The following is a 27,180-nucleotide window of genomic DNA, read 5'->3' as shown; positions in this document are numbered from 1 at the left end:
TGGGACTGAATATTACTCCTGCCTTTTAAGGATGGTGGAATTTCCCCTCTTTATGGAAGAAACTTCTCACTTACATATTTCACTAGTATCTACCATCACAAGCCTTAGATTTTTTCTCTCTCAAGCCTGCATCCTGTAAATCCCTGTAATTGCATGCAGCTGTTTGTGAGCCATCCGCTGCAAATTGAAAGCATGCACTGAAAAAGCCCCAAGCAGAGAACCTCTAAAATAAGTGCTGAAAAAGCTGCTGATTTACCAAAAAGACCCTCTCTGCTCTGCCCTCCCCTGCCCTCCTCTGCTGTCGCTACCTTGCAGTTTATGACATCCAGAGAGTGGGAGGTCTGACAATCCGAACAAGGCAGCAAGAAGGAAGAAATTCCATTCCTGTTGCAATCAGTAATTCCTCCGTGGAGGCTGCTTTCTCGGGAGCGTGTGTGCACGCTTTCTTTTGTGTCACTTCAAGAAGGGCTCTGATATTATTATTACTTTAAATATAGCTTGCCCTGGGGCGGGGAAATGCACAAGGAAAGAGCCGGCAAGCAGCCTATCTCTCAGAAGAAAAGAGCAAGCCTCGCAGCGCAGGAACTGGCTTCACTCAAGTGTGCAGTTTAGAACTCAGAAAACTATTTGAATTACCACCATTGTGGAGGAGGCTGAAGAAAAAAGACACGGAACTGGCTAAACACAGAGAAGAACATGGTAAACCAGGGTGCAAAGTGCATCTATTTGCAGTTTGAAAGTGGGCTCTGAAGTGCAATGTAAGTCTTCCTTAAATTGTATTCTTTTATAACAGTACCTAGTAGTTTAATTTCCATTCCGAAGCCATGCTGGGCCAAAAGGTACAATTAGCTACAAAAATCAGCATGGAGCAGAATTTGTAGTCTCTGATATGAGGCTGAAAATGATTCTGAAATACAACAGAAGACAGAGACTATCAGCCATATTATGGAAGATGCACTAAAAATAAGAGCATATTTAATTATTTCAAGAGAAACATGCTGGATGGAATTATTAATCAACTTTCTTAATAGAGAAGCAAGAGCTTTGCTGTTTAATAAGGCAAGCTATTTTAATGCTGCTGTGTTTAAAATTGTGTGATTACAGTTACCAATAGCAATAAGATGTAGCTCCAGAGGGGAGTCCTAGTGGTTGCAAAAGTTTTATGTCTTTTATTTCTCCAACCTTTTTGCTCTCTGAAGCCTCAAGTCCACATTCTGTATCCTACAGCCTGGCTTTACTTTTAAGCTGGATTTTCATTATATGCCAACACTGGGCTTCCTATGGAACTGAAAACAAAACATTTCAGCTTTCGGAGTAATTCTGGTATGTTTTTCTACATCACACTAGTGGCAAAAATACAGTCGACAAAAGATTGTGCTCCTTCAACTTCTGGCATGGAGAGCTGAGGAATATAATGCCCAATGGTGACAAAGGGTGATCATTTCCTGTTTTTCACAATTTATCTTTGTGGTTTTGGACTTAGCAATGGATATTCTTTGTGATGGAGAGAGCTCTGTGAACCCAACTGCAAACTCCTTCATACAAATAAATCACGAGAGAAGATTCTACAGAAATGTTTATGGAGCTGGAGAAATTAATATATCACATCTCTGCAACCTGACTGTGAACTCTGACAACCTAACCAATCTTTCATGCGAAAGTAACATGAGCCCACCGTGCTGCCCTTCGCAGAAAAACTGGCCGGCTTTGCTGACAGTGATAGTGATTGTTTTAACCATTGCTGGAAATATTCTTGTCATCATGGCTGTTTCACTGGAGAAAAAACTACAGAATGCCACTAACTATTTTCTAATGTCACTTGCAATAGCTGATATGCTGCTGGGTTTCTTTGTCATGCCTGTGTCCATGTTAACCATACTGTATGGTGAGTATTAGCTGTGTTACCTACTGCATGTATTGACAAGCCTTAAACATTGCATGCAATAACATCTTGTTATTATTATGATTTCATTCTCTTACCACAGAAAATTGTTATCACTCTGTATAAGTTGAAATATGTCACTGGTTAATGGATGGAACAGGTGAAGTACTTGAATCTTTTATATTTCCAGCTACAGGCATTTTAAACACAGTCCATAATATTAGTTTATTACTCAGTTGTCAGGTGAATTTTCTCAAAGAATATATGAAGATGCTTTGTTTTTTCTATTGCTTTCAGGCTTTTTCCCTGGCTCATAATTTTCATATTCCCAATGAGAATGTTGGGTCCTGCCAATTACTTTGCTCTGCAAATATGCACTGAAACACTAATGACTACTCTTAGATTCAAAATAGGCAGCCACCTCAATTATTTTTAATGAAGTGATACAAATGTGAAAAATTTTCTTATCACCAGTACCCTGCTTAGACATCTGCTTACTAGCAAATGCTGGAATAAATATTGCAGGGGTTAAAAAATGGATGGGCATTAATTCTGCCCGTTTAGTAACATTTACAAATGCAAAACTATCGTTTCTTAAGAGAAGTTATTTAAGTTAATAATGACTCGCAGTTCATGCCCTTGCAGGTGATTAATAGCAGATCCTTCTTCTCATTGCCACCAAAATCATTTGCAGCACAGCTGACGCTGGAACAAGCAGCACCCTGTGTGTTCAGCACCAATTTTGTCAGGCTGTTACTGCCCTGAAGTTCAGAAATTAGTCTTCCAGAGCTACAACTGAATTGCTACAGTTCAAAGAGAAGCTACTCATTGTCAGGAGGAAAGTGAGATTGTTTGGGAGGGTGTCTATTACTTCACTACTTCGGGACTTAAGGTCCAAAGACGAGCCTGTGACTTAAGGGAGATTTAATCCAGAAAGCTGGAAGTTTATTTTCCATTTCCAGTATCTCTACAGAGATCGCCCCCAGTAGCATTTGCAATCTGCATTTGGCATCAGTGATGGTGCAACGCTGTGATTTACAGTGTTAGTGTGTGATTACCTTTGGCTGGAGAAAGAAACAGCGCGAAACAGAAATTGTCCGATGGGTGAGATTTAAGTCGTGCGTGATTCCCTGAGACAAGCAACAGGGACTCCTGCTGGCCAGGCTCCGCTGCCGAGGGAAGAGAAGCCGGCAATCGGTGTCTCGGGCGGGATTTGGGGCTGGATGCCTTTCCCTCCCTGCGGGAGCCGGAGCCCTCGTCCCGGGAAAGGCTGCGCCGCCCTCCTCGGCCGCGGCCGGGGCACAGGAGCGCCTGAAGGCGCAGGGGAGGAGCCGTGCTGGCTTTGCCTCCTCTCTCCCTGCTTCTTCCCTTGCAAGAACAGCAGTGGAACAGCATAACTTGGGGTAGAAAATCAGCTGGTGGCACGCACTGGTACCAGGAGAACCATCTTGGTGTGGTACACCATCAGCCTCCAGGATGATCAGTGATGGAATGGAGGGAAACCTCCCCTTCCACCGGAGCATCCTCTCAGCCGCAACTGCTCAACTTCAGCCACATCACCCTGTTGATAGTCTTGAGCTCAAACTGGAGGCTTTGCACACACCTGCTCTGCCAGGACACCTCCAAGGCTGTGAAACAGGAATGCTCCATGTTCACTGCAGCCCCTAGAAGGGGTATGGCAATTGCTTTGCTCAAAGAAGAGATAACCTTCTTGAGAGCTTAATAGCTACTGTGGGCAGTTCTGGTTTGGGTGCCCAGCCATGTGCCTGTGCCAGTCTGCACCCTTTGGGCTGGGCAGGGTTCTCCACCCACCCAGCAGCCCCAGATTCTGCTGGAAAAGGCAGCACCCACTAAGTCCTGCCAAGGTGGATGTGTCTACAGAGCAGAAAACTTCCTGGAGGATGTTATGTACACCCTTGCTAAGGGTGCACCCTATTGCATCCAGAGTTTTCTCCTCTCATACACTTTCCCCTTTCTCAAATATGTAGTCTCTAAGGGAGTTTATCTGACAGACAGTGTTTTATTCCTGCCCCATCCTGGTTTATTGCAAAGATGAGAAGTCTAGAAGGATATGACAAATGTGTTCCCAAAGGTCACTAAAGCGAGAGAACAGATGTATGTTGTCAAATGTAAAAACACTTTAACAGTTTTCCCTGTGTAAACTGGCCTGGCCTGACAGAGATGCTACTAGAAAGTCATGCCCCCGAAAGCCAGCCATCACATAACACACTCCAGGGACCAGATTGCCCAACAGAACACCAGAAAACATGATAAAATACATCCAAAAATGCTGTATGGCTTGTCAGGGTCAGCTTATATTCCAGCAACCCAAGAACACCAAGAAATTGGTCTCCTCAGTACTCACTGAGACTAATTAGGCACAGACCTACCTTCTCTACCTCCCCTTCCATTCCTGCTGCTGCAAATCTTGTACTGTATCTCCAAAGGAGACAGGCACTCCCCAAAATACTAACATATTCTCACAATATGAGCTTTGGCATTGTCCCATGCCACACTAGCATGGGCAGCTTGGGTAATATGCTCTAAATTAAATCACTACAAGATAAGAATCCTGATAACTGCAAAACTTGCTCCAAGGAGAGCTATTAGTGGTTCCCTGCAGGAATAGAAGGGCTTTTGAATGCGGGTCCTGCAGGGCTTAGCCCGGTCTGCTCAGTGCTGTTCTGAACAACATGTCTAGTGTGTGGAGTGAGAGCTTACACAGCTTTCCAAAAGCACCAAGCTGGGAGAGGTTACAAGCACTCAGAGGGACAGGATGAGAATCATCAACCAGAATCTGGACCCCTGAAGAGAAAGCCTGAAACAGAAAAATAACATTCAGTGAGGATAAGTGCAATGGTAAAGAAGAAATCTACTTCTGCTGGTGAAATTTGTCCAGGCTTCAAGAATGCTGAACTAGATCTGGCTGTCAAAACGAATCATGAGCTAAACATGCTTCACTAGCATGATGTTTTCATACAAAAGGCACTTACCATTCCAGGTTGTATAGGTAAAGACATTGCCTTCTAGGTCCAGGAAGAAATCTTGCATTTCACTTAGCAGTCAGGAGGCCTTTGCAAGTGTACCAAGTCCTATGTTAGTCGCTGAATGATATACAAGATGCAGATAAATTAAACAGATTCCAGGGCAGAAAAGGAAGAAGGAAAAAGATTTTTAAAGCATGATCTGTAAGAAAAAGTGCTATGCTTTTCTTAGATTGGAAGACAAAACAATAAACACAAAACTAGGCAAGCCGTGATAGCCATCTCCCAACATCTTTGAGAAAGGAAAGCAACCAATTAATCTTCATAGGCAGTGGAGAGAACAAGGCAAAAGTAGGGGCTTAATTTGCAGCAATGCAGCTGTAGGTTGGATATTGGTAAACACTAATGCATATGCTTTGGATTGCATTCCCTGGAGGAGCATATCAATATTCATTGGCAGTGGGAATATACTTATTTAGGTTTGTGGTAAAGGCTTAAAGACAGGTGAGATAAATATCACTGGTATGCAACAAAATAATTTTTCTTCTTCACCTTCCATTAAATCCAAAGTTTTACTTTCAGAATTAACGCAGCTTTGCATATCAGCAGGTGTTGATAATGGAGTAATTACATGGATAAAAAGTCCTAAAGCAAAATTGAGAACTTGCAGATTTACAATGACAAAATTGCCTCTCTTTTCATAGATTTTCTGCCAAAAATGTTTAATCATAGCACCAAGCACTAGCATTATGCAAACAGAATTAAAAAGAAAAAACATATGCTGCCTGTAGCCTGGGAAAGAAGCAGAGTTAACCCCAAAAGCTACAGTTAGAAGGCTGCAAACAAATATAAATATTTTCTTAAAACAGTGTCAGGCAGCTTCTAAATGTATCACTTACTACAACTCAGTACTTACTACTATCCTCTTAGAAGGATATATGCACTAAGACACGTGTCACAACAGAAGATCTATGCCACATCTTTAGCTGATGCCAACTTTCTCTTGTGCAGGATACGAATGGCCTCTACCTAGAAAGCTCTGTGCCATTTGGATCTACTTGGACGTGCTCTTCTCCACGGCATCCATCATGCACCTCTGTGCCATCTCACTGGATCGCTACATTGCCATCCGAAACCCCATCCACCACAGCCGCTTTAACTCAAGAACGAAGGCTTTTGCCAAAATAATTGCTGTTTGGACCATATCAGTTGGTAAGTGATCCAGTATTTCAGCATGTAATTGCAGATTTCCAGCTTTTGAGAGGATTTGACATATATACTGCAGTCTAAAACTTTATCCTCTGCCTGCAGTATTTTGCTTTCCAGTGTAAGAAGTGCTGTAATGTAGTAATTATGTAATGGAAATCAACGACGATGGGAAATGGAGAATGGAGCAGCACTGAAAGAATATACATCAGTGATAGCATGACTGTATTCAAGTTTATTTTAAAGATGTGTTGATTTCCCATATTGTTGCTCCATCATTATCTAAACATCTGAAAAAAAAAATACTGACTAAAAAAAGTATTTCCTTGTTTTATGCAAGCCAGTTGTTCACAATTTCTTATTTGAGTAATTTGCTTAGAGATTTTTCTCATGGGTAGATCTTCTCTGCCTTTCTCAGTGTGTATGGTGGGGAATTTATGCATCCTGTTTAGGATACAACAGACACTGTGTACAGTGAGAATGAGAGGATTCTGACCTGACGACAGTTCAGAGTTAAAATAGGTGTTCCAGTATACAAATCTCTTTTTGCACTGGCAAAACCCAGAGCCTTGAAACTAGGCAGGGGACCACTGATCTTTCATTCCTATGGTGGCAGCATGTCCAAAACAGTCTTATGGCAGGGAGTTGGGAGAGTTTGGTGTCTGATGCCTTCAGGGATTTCCTCACAGTTTCCACCTGGGGTGGAAGTTCTCCAGTGCTTTGAAAACACAGTTCCCTTTCAGTGCTCGTGGTTTTGTAGGCCCTTGAGCATTGGCAGCTCACTTATTCAGAGGCAGGAAAAAGTCACTCTTTTGCCCTGGAAGAGATGTGATCTGTCAGCAAACAAGGCCAATTAGCTCTTTCCCTGGCTAATACTAATTATTGCAAGTGGTAACTGTGATCCCTTACCACTCTTCCCAGAGGAGGGAAAGGAGATGATGCCTAACATGCTGCCAGCCTGGCATTCTAAATCATCTACTGACCTCCCTCTTGATCCTGGCCCACAGTCTGAGAAAAAGCAGTCTAGGATTGTTAGGATTTAAAATAGCTGTATCTTCCGCTGCACAGCAAGAAATCGTGGGAGTCTTCACTCAGCAGCAGGACGGTTTTGCATTCTCCATGACCTGATGAGGTTCAACAGCATCAGGCTCTGGGGTGCATTCAGCTGATCAGATGTAAATGTCTAGCACAGGTCAGGTGAGCTCCACCCTAAAAATACCTACTCTCAACTATAAAGGAAGGCTATAGCAACTCAGATGTAGATGTCTTCATCTTGTCTCTTCTACAGTCACTTTTTTTAAATCTAGTAGAAAACATATTACCTACTCTGTCCAGTTTTTCCAATTTTTGAAACTGGTAAGTGCAAGTATTTTCAGTGCATTTCTCTATATACCATAAATAAGTGAAGCATTCTTTAAAATTGCACATACTGTGTTTGTCTGCACTTGTGTTTGGTGCCTCGTGCTTAGTGTGTGTGAAACTACTGTCCTTTTTGAACACAAATTTACAGAATGATCAGAATGACCACTCCAGAGGCAAACCAGGGGTCCACTCTGCTCAGCACATTTTCTCAGAAAGGTGATTACTGACACAGTATCTGAGTTAGCTCACTATTAAATGGAATCCAGAAAAAAGGGTTATTTTAGCCCTATTAGCTAGAACACGATTTATATCCTGTAGCAGTAGGTTTATTTCCTTGATAGCCTGATATTTTGTTTCAAAAGTTATGGCTTTTCTTTGCAGTAATAACTAGTAACATATTCATTGTAAAATCACCTTTTCTGCTCTCTGGAGAAACTGTCTTCTAAGAGTGAAGAGATGAGTCACAGATGTTTCTTGTTATTATTATGGCAAGGGATAGCAATGTGGTCCCTATTTATATAACTCTGAAAAATACAGCTCCGTATTTTATTGGAAACCATTCAAGTGTGGCATGAGTGAAGAGGACACAGTCCTGCTTTACTGCAGCTGGATAAGGTCATGTGTAAGGGAACAGTGGATGCCAGGAAAATAGGAAGGATTATAGGGTTACTCCATCTCATTCACACACTTTGTGTCACCGAAACAGTGAAAAGGTTAAATAGGTACAAATTAACGCAGGCAAGCACATAGATGGGCGGGAAGAAAGTGATTCTTGGCTGGTTTCTAGTCTCATGGGGAGACCAGCTGAAGGAAGACTGGCCAGTTTCCAGCCTGGCAACAAGCTATGGCAAATGAGATGTGCTCCAGAGGACAGATAACAAAGTAAACACATAGGAAGAAGCTATAAGATGAGCTGACTGATGAGCCAGTCACTGCCAGGCTGGACTAAGTTTGCAAAATGTGTCAAATGCCAGTATTATAAGGAATCTTGACAGATCCCAGATCACCCATGCAACCTGCTGTTCGGCAGTCATCAACCCTTATCCTCCTGATCTGCCACCATCCAGCTAAAAATACATAGGGAATGGGTTTCTGAGGGTGCTTTCTATATCACTTACTAACAGGAAATGCTTTCTGGACAAAGAGGTGCTCCATGTATGATTACCAGTCTCCAGGCCCTCAGTGCTGCTTAGAATGACAGGGCTACAAATGATTTAACTCTTTGCATTTTCACTCAGCTAGGGCTGAGAGCTCTCACTGGGATGAGTGAGGTGGGGATGGTGAGACACTGACATAGATTGCCCAGAGATGCTGTGGATGTCCCATCCCTGGAAGTGCTCAAGGCCAGGTTGGATGGGGCTCTGAGCAACCTGGTCCAGTGGAAGGTGTCCCTACCTGTGGCAGGGCAGTTGGAATGAGATGGTCTTGGAGGTCCTTTCCAACCCAAACCATTCTCTCGATATCTGGCACAGGCAGAGCTGGGGTTGGGCACAACACACCCTCCACAGCACCTGGTGTGGCTACTACCTCACTTACAGATTGAGACCCAAGGATTTACTCTCCAACCTCAGAGAGATACCCTTTGACTTCCCCATATTCCTGTAGTTTGCAGCTGAGCTCTCGTGGAGTATGAGATGGAAGGTAAAAAGCAAGAGAAAGAAATGAAAGATGTTATGTTCCCCTGTGCAGATGTTGATTTTAGCAGAGGAAGAGGGGGGAAACAGCCAACAGTTGTGTGCTGGCAGCACATTTAATCAGTTCCACTGACCATGCAAACAGCTCAGGCTGGACTGAACAGCACTGATGAACATGCAGGGCTGTCAGATGCTGCCTTCCACCACCCTCAATATGGAAACAAACTGTTTAATCCTACCACTTGTCTTCCAACCTTCTGCCTTTTAACCTATCCTTTTTCCACCAGAGGATCTTTCTTCAAATGCCATTAGAATTTAATTTCACTAACAGCCTTTGACTGTTAAAAAAACAGACCAAAAAAAATTGTAAGGGATTTCTGGAAATCCAGGAACATTATATCAGCTGGATTACCTTTATTCACCTGATAACTGACTGCTGCAAATACTTGTAGCTGATTTGTGGGACCTGATGAAGCTCTTCTAGTCCTTCCCAACCTGCCTAGACTGTAACTAAATTTGTAATTTGTAATTTTCCTTTTATTCACTAAATACACAAATATATTCAGTCAATTTTAACCAAAGGCAATCAGTGATCTTCCTTCCATTGGCTTCAGAGACACATGGAACATTTAAAAAACAGCAGAAAAAAAGCACAGATAGCTTAATTTACTTGACTCCTGAAATCTTGATTTTCTCAGTTTAAAAAAAAAAGTAAATTGTGCTAACATTTGTTTTTGCATTTAGTGGAAGAAGAGCATTTAGCCAGAAGCCTTTGTTTCACTAGTCCATGTAATGCCACAGGCAATTGGTTTAAAATAGATTCTAATTACTGTAACAGACTCTAATCGTGTCTTTAATTCTTAAATCATCCAGTATGCACAGTGGCTAGATAATTAGATTATTTGTAGCTGTTGAAGGCAAAAGCTCATTAAATGCTGAAAATTATTCTATTTGTTTTAAAGCACAGCGGTCATTATTGAGAACAGGTGTAAAAAGCCAAAGGATTTCCCCCTGCTGGGAAAAAAAGGAGTATTTTGAATAGAATTGGAATCTATGGAACTGTAAATAGAGCCTATTCTGAAAAATACATGCAAAATACCTTTGAGTCCTAAATGGGCCCAACAAATGCGTTGCTCTGCAAGAGGCCAACAGCACATCATTCCCTCCTTGAAAGGGTAACATAAAAGAACTACAGGCATGAATGTTAAGTCCTTATATATAACTTTCCTCAGTTCTTATTTCTCTCTATTCTTCTGTTAATGGTCTAAGTAATGTGAAGTCTGATGAAGCCCAAGCAGTCTAAGCTGAGTTTTCTCTCATCATTTCTCATTGAGCCTACACATCTGTTCACTGTCTTCAGGCACTCCCCAGTCACTAACAACTTAGATTTATTCAGTACTTTTCATGCAGAAAAAAAAAGCCCAACATGGATCTGGATGAATCTGGTAAAATACCTCCCCACCACATAACTCTAAAATTTTGCCATTGCTTTTGTGGCTTTGAAAATGAGAAATTCTGCAGCATATGAAACAATGTTCTGCAAAGTGCGAGGTGAAGTCAGCTCCAGGTGTACAAATCAAGCCCAGGACAACTGAGCCCTCAGCTAATTTGGCAGTGTGACATTTTATGCTGACACAGAGGCTTACACCTCCTTCACAGTCAGCCTGCAATTTCTCTGCATGACTTCTTGCTGCCTTACAGCATATGAAGGGCCAGGGAAGCAGCAGGGATTGGGAGAGTTCAACCACCGGTGTCTCTGGATTGTGTTTTGTTGACAGCTTTGGTCTCCTTAGGCTCAGTCTTCTTTCTGTCAAGGACACCTTTCATTTGAAAATCCCTTTACAGTTTTCAAAAGGCATAAACAGGTAATAAACTGCAAGCTGGGAGTCCCCGTCCTGAATCTACTACACATCCATTTCTTCCAGGTGTCATAATTCGCCATTTCTGTCAAGTCTAATTTACAGATGCCTTGGCATAGGAAAAGATCATTTGTTAAAACATGGAATACACTGCCAATATATATAAAACTGCAAATAATTACACACTAAACTGTGCTCTGGCAATATAGATTTAAAGCTTAGCACCTAAATTTTGAAGTGCTGAAGCTAAACTTAAAATATATACTATATTACCCTATTTCCCATCTAGTCATTCACTCTGCTTCCATTTCCTCTTTTGAAGACTTGACTTTGCATTCTTAGCAGTTTTTTATAATCATTTCCCTAGGGAACATTTGTTTTATTTTTATCATACTCGTGAAACCATCTCTCAGAAAGTGAACATACTGTTTGCTCACTCCAGCTACAGGATCTCAGGGGCAAACTTTGTAGGTTTTGTGTTTGGACAACCCTGGGACCTTTACCATTTTTGGATGTAGATGATGCCATAAAAATAAAATGAAGTTGTAAAAAATTGTTTCACAACATATAGAGAAATTTGCATCAATTATAATGAAGGGTGTTGGTATGAAATTTCATTAATAAAGTATTAGAGCTTCAGAACCACCTCAGAAACAGAATATTCATTTTGTTCCTTCATAGAGACACAACGTATGAGGCTCAGTAGTCAGCAACATTTACATCAGCAGAAAGTTCATTGCCACAATAATAACTCCTACAGTAGTGACAACTAAAGAGAACCAGCCCTTCACATGCAGGTTGTGTAGGGGGAAGGTAATGCTCGGTTCCACGGAAAAGGAACATTCAGCACTGTCATGCGCATTTCTGAGTTGACTAGCACATGTATTCTGGTCATGGGGCACTACTTCAGATGGTTCTGAGAAAGACACATAAATATCCTATTTACTTTGATATAAATTATCCCCATGTAACAGAACACTTTGCTTGATTTGTTTTTTCCCAGAAGAGTGAACACATCCACCAGACCATCAGCTTACCACACATATCTCCCTCCCATAACTGTGAAGGTTTAAAAATCTTGCACTTTGAACTTGTAGATGTTTGTTCATCTGACAAGGAGATGTTACTAACATTATACTTTTCTTTGTGGATAAAGAGTGCTTAAGGGAATGCTTAAGATTGAACTGCTTTCTAAATTCTCCGAATTTGGAAACACAGAGATAAAGAAATGAGACACATGAAATGCATGAGACATATGCAAGCCATAGGGACACATTTTCAAACCAAAGAAATGAGCAAGCCAGCATTCATCTGGATGGAGGAGAATATATTATACCAGTAAATATATGTCATCAAAGGAAGAATAATTATTATGTATATATTTATCATGTTCTTTGGGTAATTACATCAGGATGCGATGAAGGGTTTTGCCTATGAAAAAGGCACACACTCATTTTGTGAGCACTCCTTTTGCAAGAAGCAATCTGCTTTTCAAGTGAAAAAAAGGAATGAGGGATGGTCATGACATTATTGTGTCATTTCTTTCTTCTTTGGTTTTATTTTTAAAGGCAAGTTATAAAGAGTAGAGCTGTATTTTCAATAGCAAAGAACCTGTTTAGTCAAGGTGCTGATGAAAGAATTAGTTGTCTTTTTTAAGAACAACTCTTTTCTTTGTTCTGAAGACCATAAGGACCATGTTCTTCTTCCTCTTGAAGCTACCAGCTAAGAAGCATCAAGTTCATTTGGACCAGGCCTGTCCTGTTATGAGGGTTTTTTGAATGAATAAGTGGGTGCCAACATGACCTAGAATCGTCAGTCTCTTTTTGTACATCAGAGTAAATAGAATATTTTAAGAAAAAAAGCAGCATCTCCAGTCAGAGGAGCTGGATTTCTGCGTAGAAAATGCCCCATGCAATACAAATGAGAACAAAATAAGTGTACAAGGAATTATATTTGGATTAATAAATGCTGTCATCTGTACACTGTGGCTGCATTCAGCCACCTTCTAGATTAAAAATGGTGCTGCTAAAGTAGCACTGTGTTGCATAAAAGAAAATGTCAAGAAAAGAGAAAATTTCACTCATTTTAAAATTATACAGAACAATTTCACAAGTTCCTTTATTATATTTGACTTAAGCCTGATGTTGTGTTAAGAAAGGTTAATGTATCACAGAATTCTTTAAAATATAAGCCTTACATTTATATTTATCAGCAGGAACATTGCAAACTATTGAACACTCAGGCTGCAATTAACTTTCCCCACATACTACCTGGCCTGTGCCATTGCCATACCTTCTAAGCAGAAGCCCAGCTAATAAAAGGTTTTGTCAGAACTACAACAACATATTCCTAATTACCTGAGACAAATTTAGAAACACCTGTCAGGTGATTTTGTCTATGATGTCCTCCAGGGTCATTGATGGAAAATAGCTTGTTGAGCTCCTGAATGCAGGAGCATTCAGGAGAATATTGTGATGTCCTGAAAGCAGGCTGTAGCATCATGATAAAGGCTTTCTTTCCTGCCTGATCAAAATTGGAATCTGTGTATTTCACAGTATTCAGTCCTGCCTTTATGTTGGAAATAAATCACACCCACTGGGAAGACTTATTTCCTTTTGGCAGAATATAGCCCTTGTTACAATTTTTTGTATTTGATCTGAATTTTGAAATGTCAAGTTGACCACTATTGCCCAGATCATAGACTGAGCTGAACTGTGAGTATCCTGAGAGAAAAACTGTGATTTTAGGTCCCAGGTGCACTGAGCAAGCAGTGCAAATTTCCCCTTACAAGCACAGAAATACTCAGAAGTTTTGGATTGAAAGTTCCTCAGTTAAATCCAGCCCTGCCTTGCATACTACTGCAGGACGTGAGGAGGTCACTCCTCCATTTCTTGTTGCAAGGACAGTTCATTTATTTATTTTTCATTTGCAAGGTGCTTTGTGACATTTAACAGAAAGATAAGCCTAGGGATCATGCTGCATCAGCCACATAGACACCAGTAGATGGGAAATATGGGCAGACACAATCCCTTCAGATATGCTCCCTCTTTTTCTCTTCTTCAACCCTGTTATCTTGTAAATATGGCCAGGGCACTGACTGGTCTAACAGCTCAGTCAGGGTGAAGGGCATTAGCTGCAGGGTGGACAGTAAAACATAAAGCACAGGATCCTGACTCATCATCTTCAGACCTGTGCAGGTCTCTAAGCTTCTTCTCATTCTGTTTTTCCTTCCAAATTGTCCATCACATCAGGACACCTATCCCAATAACTGTCCAGCCACTGCAGCAGTTTCCTTGTATAACTAGTAGGAAGCTGATAATTTGCTTATTAAGCAGCTTCTGCAAGCAACCACAAAAGGAGGCATGGAGAGACAACTGGGACATGGTCTGAGGTATAGAAAATCCAGAAGAATTACAGTTTTTGTTATCTGTGCCCTTCAGATGGAGTGTGAAATTATTGTAAAAAATAATTTAAAAATTTATCTGATAGCTACATTCAGTGTCCTTTTAAACTACACAATGAGGCCAAGTAGCACTGCTGAAGAAATCTCAGAGATACTAACAGAAATCTCTATTCAGTTCAGAGGAAGATTAAGGCAGAGTTAAGTAAATTATCAGCATTCAACAAATCACACCATGTAATAATTAAAAGACAGAGATATAAAAACTGGGATATTAGAGGATCTTGTCACTTAGACTACTCTTGGAGGCATCACATTATCTTCTTATGGTAGTGTAATATCTAAGATCTTTCCATAATCTCTAGATTATTGCTTCTATAAGTATTTTTTTAAGCATTACTGTGTGTATAGCATGTATAGCTCATAATAAATTAGCCCCGAGGATCCTTTAGAAGCTTCACAGCTAAAAAGACAAATTGATAGCATCTGATCTAGGAAGATTCTGTAAAAAAGGTATATTATTTCTTTCTTCTCAAAATACTATTATCCCCAAATCTGCTCTCCTAGGGGCCTGAACAGGGAACAATGTGAGGCCATCTGACATGGAACACAGGTCATATGCTAAACAGAGAGGGTACCACAGGTGGTTGGAGTTGATTCTACACAAGGCTCTTTCCCTTTGCAAATTAACATATTTACTGTGGCCAGTGCCTACCACAAATTTGTAACTTCTTTTGAGTCACAAATTACACTGTTGCTACCGGGAGCTTATAAGCACCAATGCAACATAAACAATATTAATTGTGTGTGCAGAAAGAAAAAGGGTGTTTGACCCGCTCTGCTGCATTTTGTTGAGCCACAGAAGCAGCAGCTTTTAACAGAAGGAGGAGAACCTTTTCCCCCTGTGCAGTGATAGGCTGTAGACCTGTGGAGCTCCTTGCAAATTTTCAGACTAAATATTCGCTCTTTATTGTAAGGTCACTTCTCATCACTTATAATCACCATGGATGAAGGGGTTATACAGCCAATGTCCCCTGGAGGAGCACATCAAGCCCAGCTCCCTTCCAGCTCCCAAATGGCAGCAGAATTGTAGCTGCTGTCCACCTTGGACTTGGGCTTTACTCAGCCAGCATCCCCCAGACAAGTTGCTTCCTCACCTTTCTTTATTTATTTCTATCTGATTGATAAGTGTGGACTCCTCTCTGCCCTTTAGTGACTGGGTAACCATCTTAGAGAGAGAGATAACAACTTCTCTCAATTGGAGATCTCTGTGAGAAGCCAAAAGACATCTTGGAAGAAGCCTCTGTCCAAATCAAAAATAATGTCACTAGTTGAAAAGCAAACACTGCATTGGGGAACAGGCTCCACTGGAAACTGCAATGCAAATGGTTGTATCTTCCTCAAACACTCAGAAGGCCTGAAAAAATCCAACAAGAAAATTAGAAGAAATAGAGAATAAACAAGTCCTGCAGCAAAACCAACAAAGAATTTGAGGAGTGCATAGGCAGGAAAAGCACTTAAAGCCAAAAGCAAAGAAACTGTTTCCTGCTGTTGGACTCTTGCTACCTTTAGGAAATAGGGCTGTGTGCACATTTTGAGGAGTATATCAAAGCAGAACGTGACTCCATCAGCGGCTTCCTCTCAAAACTCATCTCACTCTGAAGCCCAGGGTTTCTAAACAGTTGGGTCAAAAAGGGGCACCTGTCCTTCATTTCTTGCACTTGTCCTCTAACCCTTTTAATAGCTATTTTATTATCTACAAATTATTTTGGAGACACATATCTCGGTTCTTATTAAGAAATAGGCTTCAGGACTGAGGACATAAATGAGAAACATATTAGAAAACAGACTTCTCTGATTTTGTTTTTCTAAAGTGAAATAGATAATTTATGATATAAATTATAATTTACCATACTTTTCACACATAAAAAGAATTGAATGTATCTCCTGCTAGGCTAAATAATAGGTTTCCTTAGAGATTTTCTGAGCTGTCAAGAACAAAGCCATTTCAAAATTAATAGAATTATCCAGCTGTTACCTGGCACCCCCTCTATGTGACATTAAATTTGTTTTCCTTTCACTTGTATTAAGTAGAACATGTGTGACCAAATAAAGTGTTCCAAGGGAAAGACACAGAAAACCAGCTCCATGTGTACCCTTGAATAAAAAACTAAATTTGGTCTACCAGCAGTTATAAGGAAAATGCCTGGACCCACTCTAGTTCCATTCCTGTGAGTACAGCCTCTTGGGATGCAGAAAGGAGATAAGGCTCCCCCAGCACTGAGATTCACTTAGCTCTTGAGGAAATCCATCTGAAAACAAATATTATGTGGGGATTTGTAAGAGAAAGCTCCTCATCTGCTTCTGCCTTTGCCAACACATGTACCTACTAGCAGGGAAGAATTCTGTGCTGGTCTCACATGTGATAAGAAAGCCTAGCCCAAGACTTTGGGGACACTGTCTCACTGACCAGGGAAGGTGGAAGCTTTTTAACACTCATCATAACTAGATGCAGCCTCAGATGGTGGTTCCCAGTCCACACAGAGGTTTTCAACATCCCCTCTATCCCAGGTGGAAATTTCTGCTTCTGCACTGCCACCCAGCAGCAACCTGCCTGCACTGGAAATATGGCTGGCACTACACCCACAGCAACAAAATTATGACAGTGAAGGGCTTGTCATGACTGGAAAGGAGTCCATGGAGGGATAACATTTTCAGGTGCATGCAGAGAACAGCTAAGTGTTTGCAGGTCCAGGGGAACAATGATGTAATCACAAAACAATGAAATGTAGTGATGTAACAACCATAATGGCGAGTGTCAAATGCCAAGCAGAGACATGAAGTAAGACTGAGCAGCTCCTCTGCAGATGTTTAAGTGGAAGTAACTTGTTGCTAAACTCCAGCTCCTCATATAAGATCCAGACACATTGTCATCCCCCGTACTCAGAGGAGGACATAGTCCATGGTCCCCCTGCCACAAGTGGCTCACTGTGGCTTGTGTTCCTTGAGTAAACAAACATCCACCCATGGTAGCCCAAAGGAATAAATATTATTTTGTGTGGTTAATTAAGCAAAAAATATTGAAAATAATGTGATGGCAGTGTGCAACAAGGAGATTTTTATACAACATGAGACTGAGAGTATGCATTGCTTGCCTTGGGATGTAGCAGATGAGTTACACATTGACATCTCTTTGCAGTTTGAATGTGTAGGTGTACTAACAAAGGATATTTTCAGAGTACAAATAAGCACCAGATACCAGCATGGGCTTTTCTAAAGAAATTAGGCAGTATGGCCACACTAAGCTGCTTGAAGGACACACTGGCTTTCCCAAGCAATCCTTTCAGAGGTCCCCAGTGTCACAGCACATCTTTGTGCAGTGGCCCGTGAGCTGGCCCATGACCCAGTACGTCTGAGTCAGTGTGACTGCTAAGACCTGAGACAGGGAGAGTTTCTTGTTTTTCATGAGAAGGTGAACACAGGTGCCAAAGTTTTTGAGAAATGACATTTCTAAAAGGTAGTTCCTAACCCTCGGACATTTATTAAGGCACAAAATAATACTCATTTGTATTAAACAAAATTGAAATGGATATATGTGTGGTGAAAGCATGTGACTGACAGGTTCTGCTTAAAGGAGACTTCACTGAAAGAACCTTGACCTTATCAATTCACTTCCCTCTCCTTGCCTTCATCCCAAGTAACCCCAGTGTGCCACCCTACACGCACACTGTAAATTATGGCTTTGATTTATTGACAGTCTCAGCAGCTCAAGGCAGCTGCAAACCCCATATACCTCTCCAGTTAAAGTGGTTTTATACCTCCGAAGACAGCAATGTGTACCACTATACCAAGCTTTGTCATTTTCACCAGGCTTTTTTGAGAGAACAAAAAAGAAGCCATTGCTTTACTTCTTAACCTTTGGTTTCAAGAGCCTTTTGTCTTTCTGAAACTGTGCCCAAATTCTTGTGGTTTAATGCAGAATTTATTACTCATCTTTATTGTTTGGGATCTGTTGTGCAGTTTATTAAAATCCACAGTTTGAAGCAGCCACATGTGTATAAATGAAACCATATAAATAAGCCACCTTGTACCAGAGGAACATAATATTTAGGGCTTGTTCACAAGGGAAAATGTTCTAAGTGGGAATGTCAACTGGAAATGGAGTGGCTAATGTACCTTCAGCGCTTGAATGGATGCTCCTATTCTGTGCTGAATGCTTCCTTGTGCCTCAGATTAGTTCTTTTGAAAGCCAATTAAAATAAACCATAAAAAAGTGCTCAGGGGATACAAAGATTTTTTCCAGACTGACCTTGAGCTAGTGGGAGCATGAAATGGGCAGGGTGTGGAATAGCTGTTCTGTTACAGCCCTTCCAGGTTGTCTCCTCCAGACCTACTGTTGGCACATGCTTCACTTCCCAAACACCCCTTTGTCCCTTTCTGGTAGCTCTGCATGATCCTTTCTTGTGAAGCTGATTTTCTTCTTATGGATGAATGCACAGGCACCATCTGTGCCTTAAACATCCAGTCACCAAGAGCAGGGAGCTGGAAAGCAAGGACAAGTAAACCAGCGAGTATACATCCAGGTGAAACAGATCATTCATGTTCAACTTTTAAAGAATTAATTCAGTCAGTTGCAATAATGCTAATGCAACTTTAGGCCAAGTCTTTTTGTTATTTTTATAACAAAAAAATAATAATTTTAGTATTGTTTGGTTTAGAGGACAAATTTGATCTTGACTAAATGTGACATGTGGGTGATATTCTTGGTCATATGTGATGATTCCTAAAATTCCCATTAAAATAGTGTATGTGAGTTGCACATAGTTGCACATGGAAGCTCCTTTAGCAACAATTTAAATATTACTGCCTTTGAATTTGGTCCCTGTGTCCTCATGGATTTTGCCATACTTATGCTGCAGAAACCAACCGTTGAGGGGGGACAAACCCTGTTCCTTTCAGGAGGGAAACAGTAAATTTAGTCCCTGTAGAGATATGAAAAGGGAAAATCAACTTTTGGACATTAACTTTTTCCATGCAGGAATGCCACAATATCATCTGGGGGATGCCCTGCATCATCTGAACTGTGGTTACACAAAAAAGCAGTTTACAGCTGTCAGAGCTCCCTGCCACCAAAGTGTGGTATCTCTGTTGTTTCCAAACTGTGTACAGGCCACTTCCCTGCAGCTGTAGGGGAAAGATGCCTTGAATGGTCACTCAGAAAAACTTATGTGACTAGCAGTGCCTGCTACAGCTCTGCTGGTACAGCACTTTTGTGCTTGTTAAAGGAATGGCAAAAAAATATAGGAACTTCTGCTACAGGCTGAAGTCCATTTCCATTTTTTAAAGCCAGAAATCTGGATTTAGACGCCAGTCTCCAGAAGCTGCTAAGAACAAAATAAAGCAATTGGGGAATTGCTCCTCTTGTTTCAAGTGAGAAGTTGTAACAGACTTTGGCCCTTTACTTGAAAAAGCTTGCAAATTATGCTAAAATTTTCCTCTTTCTAGCGCTGCTGCCTCTGCTCCCATGCTTCCTCATGCAGCTGAACCATAAGGTAGTAATGAAAGGCATTTTTTTTACTCTGTCAATACCATTGTTTATTTTATCTCTGAAGCTCACACTAGGTCTTTGAATTAAATGAAAAAACAGCCTTGCTGTTATCAACACAGGGCAGAAGCAGACGGGAAACTTGTGGTATTGCTCTGACTAATGCTGTGTCTTCGTGCAGCTGGAGTATGATGCTGGGAGGTGCTGGATGCCTTCAGCACCCCTTCAACTCATCCAAAAAAAGAAAACTTACTTCAAAGCATTCCTCATTTCCCCGGAGTTGTTCAACATCCCAGATTACTCAGCCATGGCTGGATAGTCTAGCTTCTGATGGTGACCTCTTCTTCCGTGCTTTCAGAGAGACAGACTCAGACCTTTTTACCCAGTAGCTAAAAACACTGGAGGTTTCTGTCAGCTCAACTCAGGAACTTCCACACTGCAGAAGTTTGCATCTCACTCACTGGCTTCTCCTAGCCCAAGTTCAAGTATTTAGAACTTGTGCAGGAGAAACAGAAAGGGCAATACCACAGGCTCTCCACCAGCTTCTGCCCTGGGCAGATAAGAACAGCACTTTTCTAAAGTGGCCTGAGGCAATGCCATGACTCAGTTCAAAGTTACAGACAAAATAAGCCACAGTGTTCCTAGAAAAAAAAAGATCTTTTTAGAAGCTCCAGAAGAACAAAAAGAATGAAGCACTTGAACAGAATAATGATCTAATATTATTATTACTGTGATTATTATTGTTTGGTACTGAGCCTTTACTCCACAGCCTTCCCTGGAGCTGTTATGCTGGGCACTGGATATGTGTGAAATGAAGTGACAGGCTATGCTTTTTAAAGGGCTCCCAGTTTAAGCAGCAGAGTGGGAAGAAGGGAAAGAAAGAGAGATAGAGAGATGTACCATTGAAATACAGATGTTTCAGGATTCGTCTGTGAACCAGTAAGAACACTCCTGGCATCCACTGAACAAAGTAGGGCACAACATCCTCACACCACAGGAAATTCTTCTCTAGTCAATGTTTTTATTTCACATAAGCTAAATACAGCAACTGGGATTTCTGTTCCAAAATGCAAACGGGACTGAAGCTCCCAGATTATGCTAACTTTCCACAGGAGTCAGGCTCCTCTCTGCTTTTATCTAAACAGGGCTGCATTATCACCCCCTGCTTTGCTCCACTTTTTCCATCTTCACAGCACATCATCTCTTTCATTGTCTGAACATGGCCTCTCTTGGAGAGACAGCATCCATTTGGAGGGGAAGAGACAAATGCTGAAAAAAAACCCAAAACCAACAACCAAAGAAACAGCAGTGCTTTGATTTTACCCAGACTCTAGCAGCATTTGCAGGAATCCCTGAGGAAATGGCTGAGTAGGCTTGAAACAGACAGAGCAGTCCAAGAAGAATGGACTTTGTCACCTTGTCTTGCCATTCATGACAAGCCAAGGATGCATGCTCCAGGGGAAGAGAAATTTTGCACAGCTGTGCACAGAGAAGGCAACCTCTAGCAGCTGGAAATACAGTGAAAGGACATTTGCAGTCCTACAGGATAAACTACACCTCAGGCTGCCTCCTATCAGTGTCTCTCAGTGCTTAATTTGTTCCCATTGTTCATCTGGCTATTGCCACATAGAAAGTTGGGTTTTGTTAGCATTTAGCCTGTGTTGACTATGTGGAGATTACAGCAACAAAAGACAATGAAAGATTACTCTTAGACTTATCACAAAAAACTATCTTTCCTCCTAAAATTAGTATTTCCCAGCCTATTTAGAACTCATAACACTTTTAATCCTCTAATGAAAAACAGTCCAAGATCACTCTTATGCCACTCCAGAAAAGAAATACGTAGCGTCATTTTGGTCATAGTTCATAAAATCCTTTGCCAAGGTGGCAGGGGCCAAGGAGCAAGTCTGGAGATCATTACAAGGGGCCCAAGATCCAAACCCATGCTTTTCTGGCTACCAGGTGTCATAGGACAGTTGGAAGGAAGCGAACGTGTTCTACCTGTGGCTGAGGTAATGTGTATAGCTACGATCACCTCAGCCACAGGTAGAACACAGGTAGATGTTTGCTTCTTCTTGGAGGCAGGAAGTGTTTTTCAATATTGTTTTTAACCTCTCCTTTCTCTCATCCACCTTCAGGTATCTCCATGCCTGTACCTGTCTTTGGACTACAAGATGACTCCAAAGTATTTAAGAAAGACATTTTTAAGAAAGACATCTGCTTACTCGCAGATGAAAATTTTGTTCTAGTAGGTTCTTTTGTGGCATTCTTCATCCCTCTAACCATCATGGTAGTCACTTACTTTTTAACTATCAAGTCGCTGCAGAAGGAAGCTATGCTATGTGTGAATGACATTGGCCCTAAGACCAAGTTTACTTCATTCAGCTTCCTCCCTCAGAGTTCCCTGTCCTCAGAGAAACTCTTTCAGCGCTCCTTGAACAGAGATACAGGGACTTCAGGGAGGAGAACAATGCAATCCATCAGCAATGAGCAGAAGGCTTCCAAGGTCCTTGGCATTGTCTTCTTCCTGTTTGTTGTGATGTGGTGCCCATTTTTCATCACCAATGTGATGGCTGTTATTTGCAAGGAGTCATGCAAAGAAGAGGTCATTGGAGGGCTTCTTAACATATTTGTTTGGATTGGCTACCTTTCTTCGGCTGTCAACCCACTCGTGTACACGTTGTTCAACAAAACCTACCGCTCAGCTTTCTCTCGCTACATCCAGTGTCGCTACAAGGAGGAGAAGAAACCTTTCCAGCTGATTTTAGTGAACACTATCCCAGCACTTGCATATGACTCCAGCCAGCTCCAGCTAGCACAAATGAAGAGCTTGAAAAAAGAGGCGAAAATGATGGCTAAGGATTACTCGACGGTCACGATAGGAGCACATCGTTTAGATGGTACCTCCAAGGGAAGTATCGGCCCAGGGAACGAAAAGGTTAGTGGTGTGTGATGGTCAGCAGCTGCCATGACAACCACTGTGCGTGTGCTGAAAATTTCACCTGCTGTGAGAAGCTCTGATAGCTTAGGAAAATCAGCTGTGTCCAAGAGACCTTCCGACAACATCATATACTCCTCCCATTATCCTGTGAATGAAAAGCAGGGTTGAAAGGGTATCAAATGTGCAATTTTTTTTCATACAGTACTTTGGCTGTTTTAAGCACAGGCTTTATTAAACTTATTTTTTTAATATTCTAAAGAATATATTTCTTAAAGAAAAAAATGTAATTTCTGTATTATAATATGGGCTATGAAGAAACCTACGCATTTCTTTTCTCTTTGCCAATGAAAGCTAAGCTGTCCTTTGATGTTCTCGCAGAGTAGGCTCCAGCTAGTTTGTCTTGCTACAATTGAGTTTTGTTATCATTAACTGAATGAGCACTTTATGGAATTTTAAATAAAATGACGGTTCATTTGCAAATATATATTTAAAATAAATCTTAAAGTATTAAACAAAATCTATTAAAACTGGTATAGATTAATTATATGGACATTTTGTTAACTGTTTTTATGCCATTTTTTCTTCCTCAGTAACCATCCTGAAATGTCCCTGGGCTTTTCTGCCATTTGTTCTGTATTTCAAATAAGCAATCTTCAAAGGTAAATTATACTTGAATAATCCTCTGTTTCTACCACCACTTGTAATTTTTATTTCAGGACTTGTAATTTATTTGCATTCAAAAATTTCATGTTCAGCTTAAAAATTGAAAATAATGTTTTCAAAATTATTTGTGTTAATTCCCTGCTCCCTCCCACTGCTGTTGACAGGGAGGGGAAGTGAGAGAACAGTGGAAAACCAGGCACAACATTGCTAAATAATTTCAGCATCACTTCCAGATTCGTAACTCTGTACAATTCCAACAAAGTCTGGTTTAAGCAATGTCAGAGGAAGTTTTGCATGAGTAAAGCCTTCAGTAAAAGGTTGAAGCAGATCCTCTCTCATCATTTCTCTTTGGTTAATAAAGGGCATTATGAAGAATGGTTTAGGGCTTGTAAAGCCAGAATTATTAGAAAACTGTTAGTTGATAAAAATTGTTTTCCCTTGTTTCACTGTATTGCTGTTAAGGCAGATTGCTCAGGAATGGTCAGAAGATTGCACTACTAGGACTCAGCCTTAATGAAATATGTATGGGCAAATGGGGCTCACTTGAAAATAACAGGATCTGTAAACAACACTGATTTCACCTGCATAGATCCAAGGGCAGGATACATTGCATAAAGAACATAAAATACATTGCTTGACAGACATGCTTAGTCATGAAACTCCTTTCAGGCATCATAGCCAATGTCACTGAGGCCAGTGGGACTTTGCTGAAGAGGGGAAATATAAATGCTGCATTCATGCAAAGCTTAAATCCAATAATTTGATTCATTCCATGAATTTTGCAGCCATAATCTCATGAGAACCAGGATGTATTCCAGTTTCTCTGGAAAAAACACTGCCCATCCAGGAGCAAAACCTCAATGCCTTCATCTGTCCTTCTATTGAAGTTGTTCAGTTTTTACAGAGCAATTAAATTTCTACTAAGTCAAAGAAGGAGAAAGACAGAGAGAAACTGAACCTTTTTCTAGCCTACCAGGTGGGAGCCTTTGGAAGAAGGCCTTTAGCTTAAGACACTGATCTATGGCAGACAAGGGCTTAAAAGTTGGCTGGGTATTTGATTTCCAAGAAACTGATTTATTGTCATATAGATTGTATAATTAAATGTGCTAGTTTTACAAGTCCTTTCCTCAGGCATGGGATAAGTAGGAGTCACTGTGCACTGACTGGTCAGACAGAAGCTCTGCATGCACATGATGACACTGGCTCACCCCACAGACCTCAGCCTCCATGTCTGGGACAAAGTGTCATGCTGTAGCCCCACTCACAGTGATGATGCCACATATGTCATCTATCACCTTGCAGACATTCATGGGTTTCCTCCCAAAACTGGTCATTTAGGATGAACTGACAAATTAAGTGGAATAAATGCTGTGCTCACCAGGTGCTTTATATGCTCTCTCTGTCTCTGGGTACATTTGATCACCGCAGTCAAACTGAACAGCTTCAGCAGAAGCAAAAATGAGCTTACTGCTTCTACCTCCCTATGCACACATCCCTCTCCTACACAGCACTGTGTGAGGGGTGTCACACTGAAAAAGAAGGGATTCCAGGGGGAATCTGCTAAATGCAGCTGAATATGAGGACTACCATAGTAGTAGGTGGGAGCAGTGATTTCCACTATTTCCATTAAGTTTGATATTGACCCTAAATCTGGCACTTTGAGCTAAGGACAATGTCCACGTTGTATCCCACAGGCCAGATGTTTCCACTCCACAACTGGGGTGATGGTTTTGAGGATTTGCTCTTGGAAACAGGTATCTCAGGGAATAAGCAGGCAGTAATAAAAGCAAAGGTATTTTGTGAGAAGAGGCCCGAGGCTCTAGATCTGCCATGAAACCAGATTGCCTTCATAGGATGAATATTGACAGGGGACTGAAGGTCTCTAAACCTGCATTTGAGGGGAAAGGAAACAAAAAGGCTCCTACCAGTGGAGGGAATTGCCACCTTTTTTTGCCATTTATGCCTGACCTGATGCAAGTTTCTCTGGCCTTGCAAAGGGAAGAAGTAAGTGGGACAGAAAGCTTGGGTCTCATCGCCCACTTGTGCCAGGGAGCAAAGCCCACCTGCATCCTGTATGATGTACATTGCACCCCGCACTTCACTGGAGCTCAGTTCCTCCCAAGTCTCCTGAGGGTCTGGTTGCTGCTCTGCACAGTCTCCTTCACCAGCTCACAGCTGATAAACTGTTACTGAACATTCCACATTCAGTGCTTGTGCTCTCCACTTACGGTCTGCGTTTTGCCCACGTGGCAGAGCAGTTCAGCCCTCTGTTTCTCTCTCATTTCACCTTCTGTTCCTCGTTCACAATGTCCAATTGCTCAGGTTGCAAATACTGACAGGGAATGTTTCACTACAATCACAGAGGGTTTCAATTACTGGATTGAAGTTTCATTACAAGATGACTCTGAACAATCATTTTTTTCCCAGCTTATTAAAATAAAACCTATGTTTTGGACATAAGGGACTTGACAGCATTTAATTAATTGACAGCTGGAGAGAACATAACAGTTTTTGCTTAGAAGCAGGGAAAACTGATGCCTGATGTTTTGATTCTGGAGTGCTCAGATAGATGGTTTTATTGAGTGATCAGCAGTTTTTGCCTAAGAAGCCTCTCAAGGCCAAGAATGCACAGCAGATAAAGACCACTCTTTATGGACATTTTTGACAGCTTAGAAAAGCCTGATTCTGCCACCCTGCATCAAAATATTAACAGATTTTTGTGCAGTTTGCCTTAGTGAGGATGACGGAGTCAGGATATGAATTTGTTCTAGCTGCCATGCCAAATCTGCTAGAGGTTGTTCATCAGTAGACAGCAATTAATGGACTCATTATACTGCAGACAGATGACAAAGTTCATCTGTTTTAAACTAGGATTTACAGCACTTGGCCCATGCTTGGAATGAACATTATGGTTTAATATGACCATCTTCAGAGCAACATTTCCAACTTCCAAAAAACTGTATTTTCATTAAGCATCAGACTAGAATGGAACTTTTTGTAATTTTTCAGGTTAAAAAAAAAGAGAAGACATTCATACAGACTGGTTCAGAGGTTAGGGCCTTCCCCTACCTCACAAGAAAAGCATGCTGAGTCAGTCGGTCATATCTGCATCCAAAAAAAACACTTCATCTGAAAAACCTTTTCAGCATCAATTTTTCAAGTAGATTTACATTTTATTACTGTTAAGACTGCATCTGAAAAATGTCCAAAGACATGAAGCTCACCATGTATCTCCTAAGCTGGTGTGCATCCTTTTTACACTTCAGGGTAAAAATTCCTATGTCTCTATTCCATCCAGTCAACCAAGCACTGTACTTCTGTAATTATTGCCAGATGGTGAGATGCATTCTATTTTGAATACCTGTATGTTTGCTTATGTAAATACATAGAGAAAAAAAATTGCTGTATTTTGTAATGTTACTGTAAAATGGTGTTTCAATGCTTTACTGTTCTGTCTGATTGCACTGCTAGTAAAGCAGATTAAAATATTCAAATGACATCAGTTGTTTTATAAACTGGAAGTTTGTCTTAAGTAGCTAATTTGGTTTGGTTTTATTTCTCCCATAAATATTCAGTACAACGTCTGCTGAAGGCTAAAGTAATTTTAAATATTTTGCCGGACAAAAAGAAAGAGCATGTTGCATAATTTAACTATCTCAGTAAACTGGTCCAAAATGAGTCATTGTAATCATTCTCTTTTTCTA

General features: G+C 41.0%; 1 protein-coding gene and 1 long non-coding RNA gene across 10 annotated transcripts in view; one reads left to right on the top strand and one right to left on the bottom strand.

The window, feature by feature from the left end:
• The first annotated feature begins 470 nt into the window (after nt 1-470).
• Nucleotides 471-27,180, top strand: part of HTR2A (5-hydroxytryptamine receptor 2A) — a 27,793-nt gene continuing 1,083 nt past the window's right edge. For 4 of the 9 annotated variants that reach the window (XR_004497648.1, XR_001520567.2, XR_004497645.1 and 1 more), the window contains exons 1-4: nt 471-1,885; nt 5,878-6,078; nt 22,011-22,810; nt 23,404-23,472. Coding sequence is in view for 4 of the 9 variants with exons in the window: in XM_015622396.2 (XP_015477882.1) it covers nt 1,486-1,885; nt 5,878-6,078; nt 22,011-22,825 (1,416 nt within the window). In the remaining 5 variants the exon portion in view is untranslated. Of the gene's footprint in view, nt 1,886-5,877; nt 6,079-22,010; nt 27,155-27,180 lie in introns of those variants that run through there. The other 5 variants (XR_004497647.1, XM_015622404.2, XM_015622396.2 and 2 more) reach the window with 5 other exon arrangements.
• The window catches only part of LOC117244484, a 9,035-nt gene continuing 4,726 nt past the window's right edge, over nt 22,872-27,180 (bottom strand). Inside the window, exon 3 of the long non-coding RNA XR_004497683.1 lies at nt 22,872-22,958. This is a non-coding gene — a long non-coding RNA (uncharacterized LOC117244484). The remainder of the gene's footprint in view (nt 22,959-27,180) is intronic.

This window comes from Parus major, chromosome 1, assembly GCF_001522545.3.
Source record: "Parus major isolate Abel chromosome 1, Parus_major1.1, whole genome shotgun sequence".
Classification (NCBI taxonomy): Eukaryota; Metazoa; Chordata; class Aves; order Passeriformes; family Paridae; genus Parus; species Parus major.
This window is presented reverse-complemented; position numbering and strand designations above follow the sequence as displayed.